The sequence below is a fragment of the Cyprinodon variegatus genome, unplaced genomic scaffold (genome assembly GCF_000732505.1).
Source record: "Cyprinodon variegatus isolate N-32 unplaced genomic scaffold, C_variegatus-1.0 Scaffold423, whole genome shotgun sequence".
Taxonomy (NCBI): Eukaryota; Metazoa; Chordata; class Actinopteri; order Cyprinodontiformes; family Cyprinodontidae; genus Cyprinodon; species Cyprinodon variegatus.
The window spans coordinates 194,397-215,652 of NW_015150876.1; the positions used below are offsets into that span (position 1 = coordinate 194,397).

General features: G+C 37.0%; 4 protein-coding genes across 4 annotated transcripts in view; 1 reads left to right on the forward strand and 3 right to left on the reverse strand.

Annotated features, from left to right (window-relative positions):
- The first annotated feature begins 2,103 nt into the window (after positions 1-2,103).
- LOC107093423 (zinc-binding protein A33-like) lies at positions 2,104-4,818 on the forward strand. Its single transcript, XM_015388470.1, has 6 exons — positions 2,104-2,567; positions 3,284-3,379; positions 3,461-3,691; positions 3,778-3,800; positions 3,882-4,000; positions 4,071-4,818. Exons 1-6 carry the CDS (start codon positions 2,166-2,168, stop codon positions 4,604-4,606), a joined length of 1,407 nt encoding a protein of 468 aa, XP_015243956.1. The 5' UTR covers positions 2,104-2,165; the 3' UTR covers positions 4,607-4,818.
- Positions 4,760-15,731, reverse strand: slc27a1 (solute carrier family 27 (fatty acid transporter), member 1). Its single transcript, XM_015388469.1, has 13 exons — positions 15,374-15,731; positions 14,922-15,089; positions 14,437-14,831; positions 10,490-10,657; positions 7,628-7,697; positions 7,424-7,515; positions 7,229-7,338; positions 6,938-7,147; positions 6,736-6,862; positions 6,497-6,634; positions 6,110-6,274; positions 5,878-6,024; positions 4,760-5,801 (listed from the first exon to the last, which is right to left on the reverse strand). Exons 2-13 carry the CDS (start codon positions 15,086-15,088, stop codon positions 5,644-5,646), a joined length of 1,947 nt encoding a protein of 648 aa, XP_015243955.1. The 5' UTR covers position 15,089; positions 15,374-15,731; the 3' UTR covers positions 4,760-5,643.
- Positions 15,732-16,012: 281 nt separating this feature from the next.
- LOC107093424 (prostaglandin E2 receptor EP1 subtype-like) lies at positions 16,013-18,439 on the reverse strand. Its single transcript, XM_015388471.1, has 3 exons — positions 18,242-18,439; positions 16,567-17,445; positions 16,013-16,430 (listed from the first exon to the last, which is right to left on the reverse strand). The coding sequence occupies exons 1-3, from the start codon at positions 18,425-18,427 to the stop codon at positions 16,200-16,202; spliced, it is 1,296 nt and encodes a 431-aa protein (XP_015243957.1). The 5' UTR covers positions 18,428-18,439; the 3' UTR covers positions 16,013-16,199.
- A 1,466-nt stretch (positions 18,440-19,905) lies between these two features.
- The window catches only part of LOC107093396 (latent-transforming growth factor beta-binding protein 1-like), a 29,700-nt gene continuing 28,349 nt past the window's right edge, over positions 19,906-21,256 (reverse strand). Inside the window, exon 5 of the mRNA XM_015388430.1 lies at positions 19,906-19,947. Coding sequence (XP_015243916.1) covers positions 19,906-19,947 — 42 coding nt within the window. The remainder of the gene's footprint in view (positions 19,948-21,256) is intronic.

The window sequence follows — 21,256 nt, forward strand, 5'->3', positions numbered from 1 at the left end:
TAACTGTTTTTTGTGGTTATTAATTTTTGCACTGCTGAGGGGATCAGAGTGTTTATGAGAAGCAAAACAAGGCACTTGTTCCTTCCCTGTTGGCAAATCGTTTTTTACATTTTAACATATTTCATCTACCATATGTAAGAAACAGTAATTATTTTTTGATGAGTTAAAGCTGTGTTAGTGTATTTAAGTAAATATTTAACGCTACAACTGCAGCATGAAGAAAATAACCTGCCTTTTTTGTATTTTTTAGAACAAATTATTGCAAATCAGTAAAAAAACAAGCTTTTTCTGCAGTTTTTTTCCCTAAAAAATGGTGTTTAACTAAAGAAAAATACATTACAAAATAAAGGTAGTACTTTCTTTGCAAGTAAATGTTACATTTATCACTCAAGAACACATGTGCAACAGGTTCCCTGATAGATAAAAACTTTGGTTCAACTAGAAAATTAATGTTTAAAAGATTATCCCTATTCATCCAACAGTGTTTGCCTATAGCAACATTAATTTGAAACTGAAAATAAAGTGGGATGAAAACATATACAATTTTCCAGTATTTGACCTGATCATTTGTGAAGCAAAAAATGTTGTTTTTGGTCACTATCTTATTGATTAATGCGTGGTGAGATAATTCCTAAAATGTATGATGTAGTCAGAGAAAAATAGATATCAACTCATGTAAAACATAAAAACTGGACATTTAATTTTTTTTGTTTTAACCAGAAACTTGCTTAGATGTCATTATAGATTTTTGTTTGCTTCATTTACATTTTGCCCAACTTCTTCATTGCTTATGTGGAACTGCTGCCCAAAAATGTCCTAAAGTGCCTAGTGATTTATAGTGAAACTAGAGTGCTTGAGGCCCCCACCCACCCTGCAGCAATAATAATTTGATCTCTAAAGTACATGGTAAAAAGCAAATATATCTCTCAGCACTATTAGAGACCTGAGTGCTGCACCAACTCTCACGGATGGAGGCTGACATCGCCTGTAATGTTGTGGATGAATCTTGCTGCGCTGTGTGTGGAAAAGCCCACTTCACTCCAGTGGTTCTGAGTTGCACTGGTTGTGGTTGTAGTTTTTGTAATTTTTGTTTGGAACAGTTCTGGACACAGCTTGGTGCTAAAGAGTGTCCTCTCTGCTTTAAAAAATATCCTCATAAATGGTGTATTATACACGAGGAGAGAATGATTCTGCTCTGTGCAGCTGATTTGGACCTAATCTGCTCTACTTGCAGCAGATCAGGCCATCATGTGAACCACAGAGTTTATCCCATAAAAGAGGCCTTCAGGAACCACAGGGTAAGTGGAACACAAACAGCAGTCAAATAGTTGTTTAACACTTAGAGTTTATAATTTATTCAAAAATATATAAATCAGTGAAGAGGTCTGTTAAAGTTTTTTTTTAAATTCAACTCACCAACTTTGGACATTTCAGGTTAAATGATATAGATTGTGGGACAAGTGGAAAAACACATAAGGGTTTTCTCCACAGTGTTTTCTACAGCAGGACCGTGTTCCCTCAGCTTTCGCTCCGTCTACACAACCTATTTTTGTGCGGCATTTCAGCAAGCTAACTTGGTCAACCAAATACTATGCTACAAGACAAACAAGGTCAAGTTGCTGTTAAATACTTTTGAGATTAACAAATTAACCTTTAGGATAATTATACTGCAGCATGTCCCTTGGCTTTTAATTAATTAAGTTTTTCTCAATTTAAGTGGTGATAGTTACGATCGACACCCCATTGAAAGGCACAAAAAGGATCCTAGATACAGCTTCTATGTTCTATTAATATCTTCTGCTCTTACTCTTGATTTATTTTTCACTTCTTTCATTACACTCACCGCCTCATTTACCGACCCTCTCAAATAACCGAAGGATCATCATAACATAATTCAAGAACCAAATATTCCCACACTATTTTACTTTTTCTATTATTTCCTTAATATCATTCAATCTTTTTAAATTGTAAAGAGTTTATTTTTATTTAGGAGGGGTGTTTATTTGAGAAAAGGCAATGATCCCTGGCAGTGCTCAGTGTAGCATTACATTGGACATGTCTTTGAGATCTGCAGTATTAACAGTTATTTCTGAGGTTAAGTTGAGATAGCCTGATGTGGGAGGGGCATTAGAGGCTGCCTTACCATCAAAGCAGTTGGTGAAAGAATGGCCACCAGACATACTCAATCCGAGGATGACCTTTCCTGTCCAATTTGCGGATATATTCTGAATCATCCAGTGGTCCTCACCTGCAGACACAGATTCTGTAAGGCCTGTCTACAAGACAGCTGGGACACACAAGACCAAAAGGACTCCCACTACTGTCCTCTGTGCTGGCGTTGCTCTTCAATGGATCAAATTGTGGTAAACACTGTGCTAGAGAAGGCCTGTGAATCCTTCAAAGGCGACAGAAGCAGGAACGACCCAGATACTTGTAGAGAGCATGGAGAAAACCTGACACTCTTCTGTTTGGAGGATTTGGAACCGATCTGTGGTCTTTGTGGCAAAGCAGCTGCGCACAAGGGGCACAGACTCTATCCCATTGCAGAGGGTGCCCATGATTGTAAGGCAAGTATACTGTCACAAGACTGGTCAAATCATTGCTTTACAGGAACAGACGAAAGCACATCCTTGACATGTGTCTAAATCTAAACCATTAATTTAAAATTTCTCTCTTTTGATGCCAGATTTTACAGCTGGAATAAATTCTGACTTAACCTTAGCAACTTCAAACAAAGACAGACCAAAATATAGGACATGCAGTATTTAAATACCATGGAGCTTATACTATAACCCTATATTAATATTCACTTTCACACAGATGTAATTTTATTTCACATATAACATCACTGAAAATCTGCTGCATTTTGTTGACTGAAATTCTAATACAAGGACCTTAAGTTTCTAATATTAGAATTATATATTTGGTTTCCTGTTGCTATTCAGGTCCAGAAAGATCTGAAACTCGACTCCCACAAGGTTTTACTGACACTACATTCATTCAAATCCTGCCCCTACCTCTCCTCGCTTGCCGAAGGCTGCTAGAAAACCAACATACATTAATTTTTTTATATTGAAAAATATTTTATGCATACCCGTTTTGCTGATTTTAGAAACAACAGAGCTTCCTCTTTGATGCTACTGTATTGTTAAGCTTTCCATTAAGATGGAATGCTGTTATGGAGAGGTATGAGGCAGCTGAAAGCCCTGCAGTGTGCTGACAGATTGGCCACCTGCCAGACTGACCTTGTAGAAGAGTTGATGTCCTGTCACTAACATTTCAGGAGGAGCTGAAGAGCGCACTTCTGCCCTTGAAAGAGAAGCTACAGCTGTACAAGAATGCGACAGTAGCATGTGAGGAGGTGACTGAACATATAAAGGTATGGCCTGTTTTCAGTGTAAGGTGTTAGAGCTAATGTTTCAACACAATGATTGCCCATTTTACCCATCCATTTTTGCAGAACCAAGCTAAACACACTGAAGCACAGATCAAAAAGGAATTTGAAGCTCTTCACAACTTCCTTAAGGAGCAGGAGGCTACTAGACTTGCAGATTTAAAGGCTGAGGAGGAACAGAAGAATCTAATGATCAGTCAGAAGATTGAGGAGATAAACAATGAAGTGGCAACTCTTTCTAACATTATCAGAACAGCAGAACAGGAAATGAAGAGTCAAGACATCCCATTCCTTAAGGTTAGATGCTCATAATGACATAATTTCAGGTAGAATTAGAGGTTTGCATGTCAGCTGCTGAAACTTATATCCAATTTTACTTTCAGAATTACAGGGAGACAATCAGAAGGTGAGCTGCACTAATATGCTTAGTGAAAGATTATTTTTACATAAATAATTCCCCCCAAAATAACATCCAGTCTCCTTTCAGAACCTGGAAAACTTCTCCTGATCCACTGATGTTATCTGGAACACTAATAGATGTGGCAAACCACTTGGGCTCTTTGAAATATAAAGTGTGGGAGAAGATGAAAAAAATTGTTAAATATAGTAAGTTTCATTCACAGCAATTCGAACAGGCTTTGCCAATCACATTAATAACTCTACTTTCTCTTCAAAGCTCCAGTGATACTGGATCCAAATACAGCAGCAAGCTGTTTCATCTTGTCTGAAGATCTCACAGTTCTGCAAAACTCTACCCAGATCTTCAAGCTCCCAGACAATCCAGAGCGCTTTGACGTTAGTGCAGAGATGCTTGGTGCTGAGGGCTACTCCTCTGGACGTCACAGCTGGGATGTGGAGGTGAATGACAACACCTACTGGGTTTTAGGAATAGCCAGCGAGTCCATTAACAGGAAGGGAAAACACGTGCTGACACCGGCAGAGGGATTCTGGACTATAAGATATCGTAATGGAGAACATAAAGCCTGCACAGCGCCCTGGGAGCCACTTAACATGTCTAAGAAGCCAGACGTGATAAGAATGGTTTTGGATATGGACAGAGGAAAGGTGGCATTTTATGACCCCAGAGAGCGAACGCCTCTCTACACCTTCACAAATATCATCACACCCCGAGCTTTTCCTTATTTTTGTACTGCTTGTAAAGAGCATCCACTGAAAATCCTACCAGAAAAGATAACCTTATCAACTGAGTAATAACTGAGCTAAAATAAAGCACTCCAGCTAAGTTTTCATATTACATTCTTTACAGTACTACCTTACATCTGTTAAGATTTTATTTATTGTCTTTGTTCAATAATGGTGAAAAGTTCAGCTTATAATAGCTTGAAATGAATGAAAAAACACTTCTTTTTTTTAAAGAAGTTGTTTATTAGAGTTACAACACAACTCAGAGATTTGGGCTTGCACATCAAACTAACACCTATATATCACACTGATGAGATTTGTTACATAAAAACAGTCAAAATGTGCAACTTAGCTTCTCTGCTTATAACCACAATTTATCTGAAATCCTTTTCATTAAAAGCATAAAATGTGAAATAGCTACAAAGTTTTTGAAAGGCACAAACTAGAATAATCTGCATTGTTTGGAGGTACGACAGGGTTGTTTGGAGGTTCAAGTCGAACAAGCAGGTTTAGATATTCATTGCATTAAAAACACCAATAGCTTTTACGGTTAGCATGGTTTTATGTTAAGGTTAAAATGGGTTTGACCTTAAAGACATTCATTATGCATGTTGAAATCGGGTATTTCAACCTCGTTAAAACATGTAAGAGTAACAATAGTTCAACCTACACAGTAAAACCTAGCAGCATTTAGTATTTCCTGAATGGGAAATGCTCTAGAACAAAGTTTTGCTTAATACTACAGGTTATATTCTAACACCGTTAATGTAACATGTATCTTCAAACTAGCTGTGGGAGGAATCCACTCTATGTTAATGCTCAAAGGCATTTTGAAATGTTTGTGACTTAAAAAAAAGGCTGTTAAAAGATTAAAACAAGCCCTCACATTATGTCCTAGTGTGTTACTTGTTCAGTGTTCAAACTCGTGTAACAGTAGTCAATGTAAATAATCTAAACTCTGTTTCCTGAATGCTCAACACTCAAAACTGTGTTGCAGCAGAACTGAATGATCCAGACATTGCTGTGTGCATACCTGTGTGTTTCCCTCTAGCACCTGATTAGCCACCCTGACCGAGGCACTTTGAATGCAACGCTATGGCCACATGTCATAGAGACATTCTGCCCTCCACTATGGAGTTGTAAAGCTCCTCATCCACTGGCTCATAACGGGCAGCTCGACCGTTCAAAAAGAAGATCTGGTCTGTTGTGAGACGTGGGTCAAATCCCTCCCTCTGCAGTCTGGTCTTTTGGATCTTAAATGTACCTAAATGGATTTTTCAAAATATTATAGTTCATTAACAAGCAATTAAAAATAGTGACAAAAAAGGGGTTAATTTTACCTGTGGTGTCTATCTGTGGGGAAATTCGCAGGAACACTGGGCGGGCATAAGTAGGAAGTAATCTCTGAATCTTCTGCAAGAAACCGTCGCAGTCAAAGTTCCCTGTAGAATCAGCAATGGCAGCCATGCCTGCTTTACCTTCCACACCTAGAACAAAAATCATAGGGACAGCAGTGAGATTAAGGAGGAAAGCCCATACTATAGCTGCGATCTTACAGGAACGTTAGTTCACCTGGCACTGCTACGCCGTACACAGCCACGTCAGTTTGATTCAGAACACTGTTGAGTATGCCCTCCACCTCAGTGGTAGAAACGTTTTCCCCTCGCCATCGGAAGGTGTCCCCGCTGCGGTCACGAAAGTACATGTAGCCCAGCTCATCCATCACTAGCACATCCCCTGGGGTAATTAGAAAGCTAATTAGCTGAAACTCTCTCCCAAAAGCATACAGCATGTGTGTAGCTAAACAGTCACATCACACATGCTCTTCATCGATGTATTTGTTCGACGTTTCTGGTGTTATGACAAAACGAACAAATAAACCAAATCAACATTAAACTTTTTCAGTAACTGTAGCCTGTACGGATCAAACCAGAGATTTAGATGAAATAAAATTCTAACCTGACAAATATGCTGTATCATTTTTCCTGAAGACATTGTGAATGATCTTCTTCTTAGTAGCATCCTGGTTGGCATATCCATCAAAGCGCCGTAATGGGTCCTTCTGATTTATTCGTCCTACTAGAAGGCCTGGTTCCCCTGTAAGGCATTTAGGATTCCAACTCTGGGCTTTCATCACATAACATAGAAGATAAAGCTATATAAGACACATTTATCTTAGCAATAAAGCAATTTGTTACCAGGGCGGCAAGGCACACAGAGACCATGGCTGTCCCGAATGAGTTCCATGGTGTCTTCGTTGACTTTCACCAGCCGGATGGGGTAAACGTAGGGTAGAATGCGGCTGTTAAATCCACAGGCTCCGACCTGCCAAAGGAAAGTCAGCTAAAGGGAATCCATATCACGTTTTAGGTGCAAAAGGAATTCATAATGAATGCAAACCTTTCCATCCATGTTGGCAATGCTGCAGTTGCATTCAGTAGCTCCATAAAACTCCCCGATCTGCCCCACCCCAAATCTCTCCGTGAAGGCTTCCCAAACGCTGGGGCGCAACCCGTTCCCCACTGCCAGGCGGACTTTGTGGCCCTTTTCAGAAGGTCGGACCGGCTGTGACAGGAGGTACCGACAGATTTCCCCAATATACTGAACCACCTGTGAGAAGACATCATTTCAAAATCTCTTATTTTAATTCATGATTCAATTAACGGATATCGCTAAAACTTAAGCTCTTACAGTGCAGTTGAACTTGATGCAATCTTCCCAGAAGCGGCTGGCAGAGAATTTCCTTTTCACTACCACTGTGAGACCATGGATAAGACACTGACCAACTCCAATAATGTTGCCTAACAAGGATAAAGCCTTTAAGTAACAAAATTCAAGTTGGTCTAAAGCTGGAGTCAGATTTTAGTGGAGGTGAGCAACACATACCTGCTGAGTGATACAGGGGCAGGCAGTCATAGATGACATCTTCAGGATGCATTCGAAAGGCAAAGTACCCAAATGCAGCTATTCTGTAGTAGCTGTTGTTAAAAAAGAAAAGAAAAAAACATTTTACAGTGTTTTAAGTAACTGTACAGGAACAGTAGACTTAAAAAAAAGGTTTCTGGTGAGTAGTTAGTCAGCAAAACATACCGACTGTGGACCACAATAGCAGCTTTGGGAAGTCCAGTGGTTCCAGAGGTGTAAATATAAAACAGGCGGTCTGCAGAAAATAATGCAACATTTTTACCATTTGAAATCAGCTACAATTTAGTTCATGCCATTTGTTTGTTTTTCAACATGGTAAAATGATCATAATTATCACCATTATCACTTTATATGTATTTTTAGACGGATGCCTAAAATTTAAATCACAACAGAGGAAATGTAAGATTGTTTTTATTACACTAATAGATATAAATTAGGTCTTTCTAATATAAATGTTTTGCTCTGTTCTTTTAGTCTTTATCACATATTCTGTTGCTCCTTTTTAATCCACAAAAGCAAAAAACAAAACAAAAAAACAAAAACAAAGAAAAAATACCTCTCTTGTGTATTTTGTCTTTTCAAAGTTAAATTCAGAATTTTAAGGCAGAGTTCTGTGCTATTTATTCAAATATATTCCCAACATATAACTTTTGGTCTGGACTGGCCGATTATAGGATTTAATAGTAAGCAGTTAATGCTGCGTCAAGGCCAGATGCAGAGGTAAAGATGAACACATTCAGATCACATGCTGCCATAGCTAGACAGGAACCCTTTACACGAGAAAGCTCTACATACAGACATGAATAGACTCAGGAAGTGCTTTGAAGGTAGTACGGGACACATGCATGTGACTAGTTTCTTGACACAATGAGGATAATAATGTCGCTTGATCTCTCCAGAAAAACAAACAGACCATTGAAACTTGGTGCCGACATATTTTCTCATGCTGATATTTATAGTAAAATGTAATAATATTTATCCTTTACACAAAGGTTCTGGTGGTTTAGGCTGAATTTGCAGCATCAGTGTATAACACAGCTATAAAGACAGCAGCGAAAATCTTATTTTATAAATATGCAAGGTGGATCACACCATAAACATTCTGTGCTCTACAAAAACTTAAATCTGTACTAAATTATCTAATCTTTCTTGACTTCGATCAAACTGGATATATCAAAGATGTGACCTGCTCTAAGGACGCCTATATTAAGATTTCTGACAAAATAATCAATAAAAAAAGCACAAGAACTGAGAAATAATCTACTTTTAAGCTGCAAAAATCTAAAATAAACTATCCAAGATCAGATATAGGGGTTGATATTACAATCAAAGTGCAACATGATTAATTAATAATAAATAAATACTGCAACATCATAACTAAAAGATAATAATATCAACAATGCTTAAAAAACAGAAGCCGAGTGGACGATAATAAGGCTCAGAGCTCTGTCTTCTTTCACAGCAAATCGGTCCTTTCTATTAATATTTACTGGCCGACTACGTCAACTTCCTCCTTCTGAAGAAGGCACCCCCACCAAAAAACCTCACACTTCTGCAAAATGTTTTTTTATATAAGGCTGAACTCCAAATATATCAAGAAAATGTTACCGTGTAGCACCTGCACTTCTCCAGCGTTCATATAAGTGAAATAAGGAACCTGTGGAGATGTTGTTGCTTATGTAATCATATGTAAAATAACTTTGTGTTGCCATCTTTAAATACAGAAGCTTAAATAAACTAAGATAACTCCTTTAAGTGATTTAAGAAAATCAGGATCATGAATTAACAGCTGTGTGAGCTTCTGGTTAAAGACAAGTAGATTCACCTGGCATCACCTAAAAAATGCAATCCTTCTTTAAAAAGGGTAACTGTTGTGTTTAACAGGGAAATAATGAGAGAAAATAGCTTTAATGTTTTATATAATGACTTTATTTATTCTATATAATCATTTTATATTTGTAATTTTACTACCCATAACTTAAAGCTACAGTGTGTAACTTTTAGCGACATCTAGCGGTCAGACTGCAGCAACACGAACATCTCCCCCCCACCGCTTCTCCCCCCCAACAGTACGGCGAGCGTTACGGGACAAAATGTCTTCCAACACGTCCGCATCACCTACCTTCTCAAGTGATGAGGTTTGTTTACATAGATAATTTTACAGATAGTATTTCATTAGTCTGTGTAGGGTATAGATTTCATGTAGACTTAAGATAATAAATATACCCGTTATTTTTTCTACATCGTTGTGACGTTTTGGCGATCTCGCAATCGCTAGTTTGTTGGCTCTGCGCTGCCGTAGCGCAAAGATGTCTGCCTCCATGGCTGCGAGACCTGCTCCTATGTAATTATAAATAACGAATTCTAAGGCAACGCAAATATTAAGGTTAAGAGGCTGAGCTCGTAGATGATGATAAATAACATAGTTATGTATAATATATTACATTTCTGACTGTATATCCCTGTAATTATTACACACTGTAGCTTTAAGTGCTTACCCATTATGACAATATCTACTATTGGTGGAAATCTGGTAATGCTTGCAAGAGATCTCATACTAGCTATGAACTACCAGGGTATCAGTGTCATATTGTGGTTGTAATTCTTCAATTGCAACCAGTGAAATAACAAATCCATCAAGAGAAAAAAACATTTTGTTATAATATTAAAGAAAGTTTTTAGATATCAGCTAGGAAGCTAAACTTGGGCAAAAACAGATGTTCTCTTTTCAACAAATTAGTAGCAAAGTGGCTTAAAGACAGCAACGCTGGTGTTTTGGTATGTTCACTCAAAACAAAAAATCACCTTTAAAAACCAGTTGGTGGAGGTGAAAAGGTGAAAATATGCAAATGAAAATAAGGCAGCCTATGAACCTTTCTAGTTGATACAAAAAAAGATAAATCTTTTATACAAAGCACAAAGGATTTAATTGGTTAACTAGAAAGAACGCTGATGTGATTAAAAAAGAATGAAAACAACAAATACACAATGAAAAGGAAATTAATAGCTTATTCATTGCCTACTCACCATTCATGCCTTTTGGGGGAACACATGGTGAAGGTGGATGTCTTGATGCAGTGGCTAGAAGTGGATCAAGAGGTTGAGCTCCCAGAGCTGCCAAATGCTCTGCACTGAGGTCCCCTGTGCAAAAGCGTACCATGGACTGGCTGAGGGATGAATTAATCTCCAGCATGGCTGAAACAAAAAAAAAACAAACAAAAAAAAGGACATGACAGAGGTCAACAGAAGATGTGTCTACTTTTTTTTTTAGAAAATACAGTTGATGTATTCCAACTTTGTAATACTATATGTATCATATTTGATACACTTGTCTGAGACATTTTTTTAAACAAAGGTAAAGGGGAAATGAGTGAGACATTTACTGTAAAATTAACCACAACAATTCTCTTTTGTCACCCAAGATGGGAATAACAGTCCTTATAAACAATAGGTCCGTTCATTCAACAACATCTGAGTCAAGTTTTTCTCCTTTTGAATCCAGAGGTACCGTGTTGAATTTCTTCTAAGCTGTGTCTAGCCTGTTTACTTCCTGGTTCCTGAGCAAATCATGAGAATTCCCAAAGAAATTCCAAAAGAGACAAAGTGAAATAAAAGATAAAAAAAATAGTGGTAATTTATGTTAGCATAGGAGCAGCAGACTGCAAACATAAAAGCCAGCAAGAGAAGGGGACCAAAGATAAACTCAACAATATCTCAGAAGCCACTGCATGCTTCAAAGCTATTTGCAGAACAGTTACTGGAACTAAATTATCTCGTCTTCCTTCTGTATTTCTTGTATTCAAGATTCTGATATAATTATTGCTCCTTTAAATTATTCCTTTAAAAATCTCCATCTCTATTAGTTTTTTGCCTCTGCCCTCCAGTGGAAGTCTTAGGTAATACAGGTGCCATTTTATTAAAAATTTTGATATGACTACTCAAAATCTCCAAGAGCTTACCTATTTGACAACTTCAAACTCACTTTAATATTAATATTGCCCATCTGTTTGCACACTATAGCAGCTGCTATGGCAGCAATTAAGGAAGCAATTATTTAAGAAATATCTAAAGTTTGTGCCAACAGGAACAGTACTACTGCAAGCTTAAAGTGTCAGCAAGCAGTTTCCTTATCAGCAAAGACAAAAAGTATCAGACTATTTTCCTTTGTAGAATCTACAATCTACTGCTTTGCTTCTTGATAAGAAAAATTATGACTTTATCATTCAACACAGGAAATATACAGCCAAGTGTACTGCATGAAATGCAAATACTAATCTTTTTAAAACACCAACAAGAAAAATAAAATCCCATGAATTCATCATTGCTCAATTAAAAAAAAAAAAAAACAAAACAAAAAAAAACACTGCTTGCTATTGTACAGATATTTTGGAAAAACGAATAAAAGATAAAATAGAAACATTTTAACAATTAACAGGATAACAATTTTTTTTTTTGGTTTTTTAAGGGCATAAAAAAAGCACATCCCTAAAGTTGATCAGATATTATAAAGATATTACCTTAAACGCCTGATGTAACACTCAAGAAACCAAACATGGTATGTTCATTCATATTAAATTTTCGATTCAATTCAATCTATTTAAATAGCACCAGTACACAACACGTCATCTGAAGGCCCTTTACATGTTAAAGGATTATATATTCAATCTTGTAAAATAACTTTCTGCAAATTATTTCTTAATAGGTATTATGGGACTAATATTTAATCAACATCGAAACAGTTTTTTTAGCAGCTAAATTGACAAAAATTGATGTTTCATGGAATAAAAGATAAAGGACTTCATAGGGGAATTCTCAGGGGATTAACGGAGCAGATCCGGACATGTAGGATGAAAGGACGTCCTCATAGTTTAGATTTCAAACATTGGGTTAATGCATTAGGCCCAACCTCATGGATTTGACAATCAAAATGTACAAATGAGAAAATAAGTTTAAGTTGACTTTCCACCATTTTCATTGTAATCAATAGGTTTAACACAAAATCTAGTTTCTAAAAAGTACATGTTTTTATTTGCCATTTGGACAAAATCATTGGTAATAAAAGAACCCACAATGGTCACAGAAATAACATGAATCTGACAAAAGCAATCAATAAAATTCTAACACATTGAAATTTTTATTCAGACTTGCTTTTTTAACCATGCTTTCACAGAAATGATGGTACCCTTATCCTAATCACTGCATTGAAATTGTTAATGAGACTTCTACTCCTCTTAGCAGGTAGTTTGGTCCGCTCCTCATGAGCAAACTGCTCAAGCTATCTTGATGAGACAAAGCTTTCTAACACCAGCAGCACATTCCTCTCTAGAATTCCTTAATCTTGGAGTTTTATTTTACCCCAAGATCAAGACACCCTGTGCAAGATGAAGTAAAGCAGCCCCAAAGCATAAGAGAGTCTCCTCCATGTTTCACAGTAGGGGCAGTGTTCTTTTCTTCATGCTTCATTCCATCTGTGAACATAGAGCTAATGTGCCTTGGCATACATTTCTATTCTTTCTCATCTGTCCATACAGTAGAACATTCTCCCAGAAGCTTTGTGGTTTGTCGACGTCTGGTTTGACAAATTCAAATATGACTTTTTTATGATTTGCTTTCAACAATTGTGTTTACCTTGTCGCCTCTCATTAAGACCAATTTGGCTCAAACAACGACGGATGGTGTGATCTGACCCCGATGTTCCTTGACCTTGAAATTTACCTTTAACCTCGAGAAGTTTTTCTGGGCGTCTTTGATTTGTCATCAATCTTTTATATTTGAGACTGTAGTCATAGGAACATCGAGCTGCTTGGAGATGGCCTTTTTGCTTTTAACATTCTTGTCTATAATTTTATAAAGCCTTGTTGAACAGCAATGTCTGATTTTATTTGTTCATCTTTATAGAATGTTAATCTATTACCACTTTAGTCGGATTCAAGTTATTCCTTTTACCATTGTGGGTTTTTCTCTCATTGAACAAGGGGAACCAAAAACTTTGTTTGCTTGTGAACCTATTAAAAACACCATCAGTTGTACTAATGGTAAAACTAATGGTTCAAGTCATGGCTTGCCGTTAGGAGTAAAGCCTGACAAAACTTTGACCAGATTACCAGTAGATAAGTATCTTTTTTAAAATCATGTTTTTCTTAGAAGGTAAACTTATTTAAAAAAAAAACTACACATATTAAACCATAAATGGTCTGGTTTTAATCATACTCTTAAATATCTTAGAGTTTAACAAAGTCATAGAAAAATGTTAGCAACCTTCCTATTTTTTTTTTCTTTCAAAATGGACAAATATTTTCTAAAGCTGTTTTGTCACGATACCATCATCTCCAGCAGCCAACATTACCTTTCTGCTGGCATAAACTAAACACAGACTTTGTCCGAAGGCCAAAATATGTATAAGAACAGATAAATCAGTTCTCTAACCCAGACAGCAAGAAAAAAAAGAAAAAGACATGATTTTGGAATTTCCCTATTTTGGCTGCTCTTGTTCATGATTCATAATTAGGAAAAAAAAAAAGTTATTGAATGATATCTCAGAAATAACACGTTGATGTGCTGCACAGGAAGAGATTGATGGAGACATTCTAACTTTTGCTTAAAATATATTCTCTGGCTGGAAAACATGTTTCAACTAGTGGGCTTCCTACTGTAGCGCCACATGAACTGTCTACATCGTTGCTCTTGGCCCTAGTTTTGAATGATTTAACTAAATTTTATTTAAAAAAAGTGAAAAACATGTTTGGCACTACCTTTTTTCTTATATAATAATGATTTTGTTGCCTTTATTGTGGCCAAAGCTATTATCAGGTCTCAATATAGGTAGAGCGACTAATGTCACACATTTTTAGCTGACTTATTTGGCCTTAGCAGCTATCTCTTGCTTCTGTTTGAAATGAAATCAACTTCATATATATTTATATTTCAACCAACATGCTGATCCTAGGCAGTAATACAGATGAATCCATTCTTACCATCAGCCAGCTCAGCTCCGAACACTATAGCCCGTGACCCTGACACCCCAATGCAGTGCAGAAGAGGATCGCAGCGGAGGCTGAAGTTAATAAGAGCAGCTTCCACTCCAGCCTTGGCCAGGCCAAGCCACAGAGCCACATGTAAGGGCCTGCTTTCCAGAAAGAGAGCCACCACATCCCCAGGGACCCATCCTTGACCTCTTGCCCAGTGAGCTACTGCATTAGAGATCTCATCCAGCTGATTGAAGGTCCATGTTTCTCCTGTGGCTTCATAGATCAGAGCTGGTTTATTTGGGTGGCGTTTCACTGTCTCTGCGAAAATGGTAGGAATATTGCTTCCAGAGCGCATGTAACGCCACAAAGCCAGCTTCACCCTCAGCAGCACATACAGGCCACTGAAGAGGGGAAAGAGGAGAGTGAATGCAGAGAAGGATGGAGAGTCACATCCACATGCATCACACATTTATTTAGATGCATCAACTTACTTGAGGTCTCTTTTGGCAGTACGTGCTGCAATGTAGAAGTATTTCCAGCTTCTGGTGCCCAGATATACACCTAGGCCTGCTGCCAGAGTCCAGGACCAGGACACCCCAACCAGACGTAGCAGTCCCACAGACCCCAGAGAGGCTGACACACTCGCTGCATTGTGCATTCTGGTCACGGAAAGAAGGGGGGGAGAAAGATGGCATTTACACAATACATGGCTTAAACTACAGCCTGCATGGGTTCCTTGTAAGTAGGCCTGCAGCGTGGAAGACTGGTACAACCAAGTACAGCAGAAAACGTACTTTTTTGCTGCTTACAAACTTACAAACACATTTATTTTACTAATCACTAATAGCTGCAAAAAATTGTATGCAGGTTGCATTTAAGGGAAAACAGATAGCTGGTGCCACAGTTGTAAGACAAACTCATCACACATGTGTTCAAAACTTACCTATGAGTCAATAATGTGCCGCGCCGTTCACCTTTCACCCAATAACCCTGCAGCTCCACTCACTTTGCCACTTTTTCAGTTTGACGGAAGCTTTCAAACTTCGTCTCCCAGCTGTTGAAACCGTCCACAATGTTGCGTTTTGGTAGCAAACAGGAGTTTTGAAGCGTTGCGGCAGTTTATCGTTATCAGCGCCCAAACTGTCAAGTAATGAGGAGTTTGCTAAGTTCAAGCTGTATCTCAAAATAGGGGGTTAGTGATAATAACAGGTTGGCATCTGCAAATAATAATAATAAAAGGGGTTCATACAGTAAGACCCTGAGATAAAACTAATATAATAGAAAAGTGTAAGATGTGGGCTGAGGCAGGCTATTTTCTGTACTCCATATTGGAGAGAGCTGCTGCCATTTAAGCCCCGCCCACTAGGGGGTGTATGAGCTTTGTGGAGAAGCTCAGCTATTTGCTAATTCTGGAGCCTGTCAAAAAATTCCCTATTTTGATTGGACGAAATCAGAAAAGCCCAATTAAAGCGACAGCTCGGTTTTGTGGCAGGTTGCTACTGAATGTAGGACAAATCATCGCAACACCGGTCCTGACTACTAACTAAATGTTGTGAAATGTCGCTGTAGTTCTCTCCCATCACTTATGCACTCCACGTTAGGCAGGCTCTTGTCATGCAAATCATGCCATATGAAGCTATGCTGAAAAATAACTTAAAAATGTACAGTATATGTTATATTTATAATTTTTTGTTAACTAAAACAGGGTAAAAAGCAGATACTTCAAGATGCCAGTTTATGATGAATGTGCTGGGGGGGGGGGACCAGGGTCAGTGTGAAGTTAGGGTATGTCTGCGGTTCTCCAATAAGGAGTTGCTGGATGTCAGAGTGCCTTGTGAATAACGACCACAGCAAAGTTTTGATAGGACTGTCCTTCGAAATAGGATATAAACCCAGGGGTCTAAAATCTGATTCCATGCAGCCAGGCGTAGGCCAGTTAGAGTAAATGGATCTGCTTTGGTGTGGGGACCCAACTTAAACTGCTTCATGAAAACATGGATCTATAAAACAGAAGAAACATAAAAAAAGATGATGTTTTAACAAGTAACTTTAAATTTTCTAATTTAACTAACTCTGCAAAAATAATTATTCAAATGTATCTAACCATTTTGGAGCATAGAAAAGAGCAGTACACACCAGAAAGGGGCCCCAACAGACACAAGATACCACAGTGACTGCTGCGAGCTGCACCAACATTTCCACATCCAAAGAGCAAAATAAGTAGGATGACGATGCCGATGATGCACGATGACCACTGCATGCTGAAGGTGTCGTATTTCCATTTCTCGATTTCATTCTTGCATGCAGAAGTGCCAGACCACTCACGATGTTGCAGAGCAGGGAAAAAAATAGAGCGAAGAGACCAAGACAAGAGAAAACAAGAACTAGGATGTTGTCAGCAGGTATCTCAGATTTTTGAATAGGTAAAAAGCACCATGTGCCAGGATATTGGATAGAATAGTTTCCCACTGAAAAAAAGGGTAAAACAGCCAGAACTAGTGCACAGGTTGACAAAGAAAGCACTACTGACTGAGCGTGAGTGACTGTAATCATAGAAACATGGAAAAATGGCTGGGTGATTGCCACACATCGTTCCACCGCCATTGCACAACCAAGCAATAATGAACATAAGCCAAAAAACACCATACTTGCTCCAAAAATGTTACAGAAGCCTGTTCCAGGTTTTAAGATTTTATACTGCTGATTTACACGCACGTGCAGTGCAAAGGCCCCTAAAATAACATGGCCCAAAAGGTCAGCCAGAAGTAATGCTACTGTTAGTAGTAAAAATGAATTTTTTGACTGGTGTCGAAATTTGGCACGGGACCGAGCCAGGATTCCCAGAGCAGTGATGTTGGAAATTGCTCCAAATATCATGGTGAAGCAGGACATCTCTAAACCACTAGACTGATAGGAAGTAGAGTTAGTATTAGACTCATTAGAAGAGGAGGATTCCAGTAGGGAGAGAGAAAAAGAAATCACAGGTACACTTGCTGCCGTCATCTTCTGTTTGATCTACAGAGAAATACAAGTGTGATTAAAATGATGATGTAAAAAAATCTAGATCCAGGTTTGATTAGTTTTTACAGCATGCCGTTAAAAACTATATGTAATTCTTCTAATGCATTATATGTTTCTTTCTTTTGGGACTGAGACTCTGCACAACATATTCAATTGAAATTATTATTGATTTTAAATAAAGATGGCATCAGAAGATCACTTTATTTCTGGTCTTAACCTCTTTTTTCGCCCTACGCTATTTTGTGACAAGAAGAAACAAAGCACTACTTATCTGGTCACAAACACTCACTTTTTCTCTTTAATTTTGTCAGCCTAAAATGTCTTTATGACAGGAGCAATTGCTTGCAAGGCTACAGAGCATATTTTAGTACAATTCAAGGAAATTCATGGAGACACAATTTGCTCACTGATATGAATTTTGTTTTTGCATTGTTTACATAAGCAGTGTTTTAGTCAAAGTCAAGGTTGAAATTTTGAATGCAGTACTAAATAATACAAAATATATAACAGAAGCATATCTCTAGGAAATAATTAATCTGAATTATGTTGTTTACTTATTCATATAACCAGATGTTTGAATTTCTGCCTAATTTCTGCTGTCATCTGTTCATAGTGGCAGGGCAGCTTCTCCAGTATTACCTCTAGAGACATGCAGAAACCTGTTATTTCCTCATATTTTAGCTTCACGACTATCTTGTCTGTCATCTGTTAGAGGAGGAATTTACCAAGCATGTTTTTTTATTAGTGTAAATTACTATTTGAAAATGTATAAGGAATAGATCAAACTTACCCAGAGATAGCAATGGATGAATGCTGGGTTGTTATGGAGGAAACAGATGGATATGTTCCTTATCAGCAACGTTGCCCTGTTTACTAAGTGAGTTATCACTATTTCCCTCTCATTTTCTCCTGGTCTCCTCCCTTTTCTCTCCAACCGTTTCTCTTTCTTCCTCTTCCTGCTCTCTCCCTCACTCATTCACTCACTCACTCCCTCACTCATTCATTCACTCACTCAGGGGAGAGCTTTTCAATCACCACCTTGTGGATCTGCATTTTCCGCTCTCCTTCTCTGTGAAAGTGCTCCCTTCATCTATTGATCTCTTCTGGTGATCAAATGGAGTACAGTGGATCAGCTTGCTCTCAGTTATTTTTCCACTGATTAACTGCTTAATAAATGATTCAGCATTCATATTCTGAAGCAGATCTCACTTTCATTATTTTCCTCAAAAAAAAAAAAAAAAAATTTTTTTCTTCTTTCCTGAAAACTTGTTTTATTCTTATCTCATAAACAAGTGACAGCATTGATTAAGTATTAGACAGTGGATCAGAGGCCCTTAGAGTTCATCTATGGAAAAAAGTAAATATAAACAGAGTTGACCCAAAGCCTAACTGTAAACTATATTTTTAAATGTAGTGATTATTTGTGGTTTATTTCCGTTTCTAGGAACCATCAAACAGCTTATCTCACATAAACAGGAAGAAACAGGGGAAAGTCTTGCATTTCCTCTTTAAGATTCTCAACCACACAGTAAGAAACCATTAGCAATGTTGAAATAGAATTATATTTATTCTTATGAAACAAAACATATAGAAAATACAAAACAGATTTTAAGAATTCCCCCAATGATAGAGATGTAAACAAGAAATAAACTGCTTCAATGTAAAAAAAAAAATATATAAGATGTGCGCTAAAACCATGTGTTACAGCGGTGCTACAATTCCAGAGGACTGTAATATCTAAACTTACATCAATTTTGAGACGAACAATAAGCAAACTCCCAAATAAGTAATTTAGAAGTATACAGATGCAATAAATAAAGCAGCCTTGCAGCCACACACGAATGTAAGCATAAATTTTCAGTAGCATATTTACAAACAGATATTCAAATGATAAATCTTCCTTTCCCTTACTGAACAGTCTTTTATTCTTACTTTCTGTTTTTATATTTTCATGGTTATGTATGCAAATCTGCATGCTTCAACTTGTCTGTCAGCTCCTAATACATCAGAAAGTCCCCGCTCAGTGACTTTCAATATTTGTCCTATTCTATTCTATTCTATTCTATTCTATTCTATTCTATTCTATTCTATTCTATTCTATTCTATTCTGTTCATTGCTCCTGTGTTTTAGGTTTGATCAATATTTCTGAAACTCAGAGCTTTGAAAAAAGAAAACATTTTTTTTTTTTTATCTCCCTTGACGTACCTGAATGAAACAGCCTACACTATTAGTAAGGCTGATAAAAATAATAATAATAATAAAAAAGCTATATATATATATATATATATATATATATATATATATATATATATATATATATATATATATATATTCAAAATAAATTACACATTTTATCAAAAAATCTTTTTTTTAAGTATTTGCATAAAAATGAAGCATGTAAGGTGTAAAGATAGGCCATAAAGCTTTAATAGGCACATTCTGCTTCTGGTATATTAGATGTGAGACTCTCCTGTGTCCTGGGTACTTCTTGATGCCTGAAGATAAAAAAGCAAAGAATATGAGTGAAAAAAAATGCATTTATGAAAATATTTCTTCATTATAAGACAATGCTTTTCTTTGTCAGAGTGAAATACACTATAGCCTACTTCACTTCAGTATTTCATAAAGCATTACTGATTTAAACCAAAGACAGTTGAGGTGCGGTCTGAGGCTGTTTGAAGGTTTGTACAAAATTGAGAAAATACTTGATAATTGGGTTTATTTATAATATCCAGTCTTGGAAAAGAAATGTTAAGCTATAGTTCAAACCATATATGAACATAATCTGAATAAAGTGACAAATAGGGTTCTTTGATATTTGAAATAAAATTACACTTTATATTTAGTTTGGTTAAAACCAGTTAGGATTTTCTAATTATTGAAGGCACACCTATGGATATCCTTTAAAAGGTCATTGTAAGGTAAAAAGATGCTGACTTAAGCTTTTTACCACAGTGGAACTGAAACTATAATTATATGAGGTAAGAAAAAATGGAAATGTTCATCCTAGGCTATACTAAAGATTCTTTCAAATAGAGTAAAATAAGGAATAAGTCTGTAAGTTTAAAAACAACTTTCTTGCAAATGTGAAGGGCAGTGGTAAATTGCTGTGCTGTTTTATGTAGGAGGGACTTGTTTACTTTATGAAAAAGAGGAAATTATGAAGAAAGAACATTGTGTTCAAAAACATAATGAGCATGCTGAGAGGAAAGAAAATAAAGCTTGAGGATACATTGCTTTTTCAAGTTGGCTATGAACCAAAATATATGAACAGATTAGTTACAAAGCAACTATGGGATCACGAAAACTGATGTTTTGGAGAAAAGTATTAGCCATCAAAAACCATCATCTTAGTACCATTGAAACTTTATGAACACAGCCGGGAAGGTGTGTCTGAGCAAAGTGGGCCACAAATCAGACACTGGTTAACCAGGTCTGTCTGGAATAAGGAGTTTCAGCAAATTTTTGTTAGAAAAGTAAAATGTTTAGCCAAAGTCATATAGTAAAAACAACAACAACAAAAAACCCACTGAGGGAATATATGCAAACCTTTAAATAAATAAAAAAAACTAACAAACAATAAAACTTCTCCTAATTTAGAAAATAGCAATGTTGTGTTTGTAGAATAAAATGAATTAAGCTAAGCCTGAAATTACCCAGGTCTCTGGCAGACGTAGATTAAAAGTATATAATTTTGTGAACATACTTCTTTTGAATGGTGAAAACCAATAAAAGTGAGTCAGCAGATTTTAAAGACAGTTTAGGTGCTGTAAGGCAAATATGTCTTGTATTTGTTATTGCTTT

What these genes read in the sequence shown, in the direction of transcription:
- LOC107093423 (XM_015388470.1), top strand. Translation starts at nt 2,166, where the DNA reads ATGGCCACCAGACATACTCAATCCGAGGATGACCTTTCCTGTCCAATT. An exon ending in AAGACATCCCATTCCTTAAG is followed by an intron (nt 3,692 to 3,777) that starts GTTAGATGCTCA and finishes TTTTACTTTCAG; the next exon opens with AATTACAGGGAGACAATCAG. An exon ending in GAAAAAAATTGTTAAATATA is followed by an intron (nt 4,001 to 4,070) that starts GTAAGTTTCATT and finishes TTCTCTTCAAAG; the next exon opens with CTCCAGTGATACTGGATCCA.
- slc27a1 (XM_015388469.1), bottom strand. Translation starts at nt 15,088, where the DNA reads ATGCACAATGCAGCGAGTGTGTCAGCCTCTCTGGGGTCTGTGGGACTG. An exon ending in GCATCAAGTTCAACTGCACT is followed by an intron (nt 7,148 to 7,228) that starts GTAAGAGCTTAA and finishes GTCTTCTCACAG; the next exon opens with GTGGTTCAGTATATTGGGGA. An exon ending in TGATACAGCATATTTGTCAG is followed by an intron (nt 6,275 to 6,496) that starts GTTAGAATTTTA and finishes TAATTACCCCAG; the next exon opens with GGGATGTGCTAGTGATGGAT.
- LOC107093424 (XM_015388471.1), bottom strand. Translation starts at nt 18,427, where the DNA reads ATGAGTGAGGGAGAGAGCAGGAAGAGGAAGAAAGAGAAACGGTTGGAG. An exon ending in TCATCCATTGCTATCTCTGG is followed by an intron (nt 17,446 to 18,241) that starts GTAAGTTTGATC and finishes ATTTCTCTGTAG; the next exon opens with ATCAAACAGAAGATGACGGC. An exon ending in TCTGTTGGGGCCCCTTTCTG is followed by an intron (nt 16,431 to 16,566) that starts GTGTGTACTGCT and finishes TCTGTTTTATAG; the next exon opens with ATCCATGTTTTCATGAAGCA.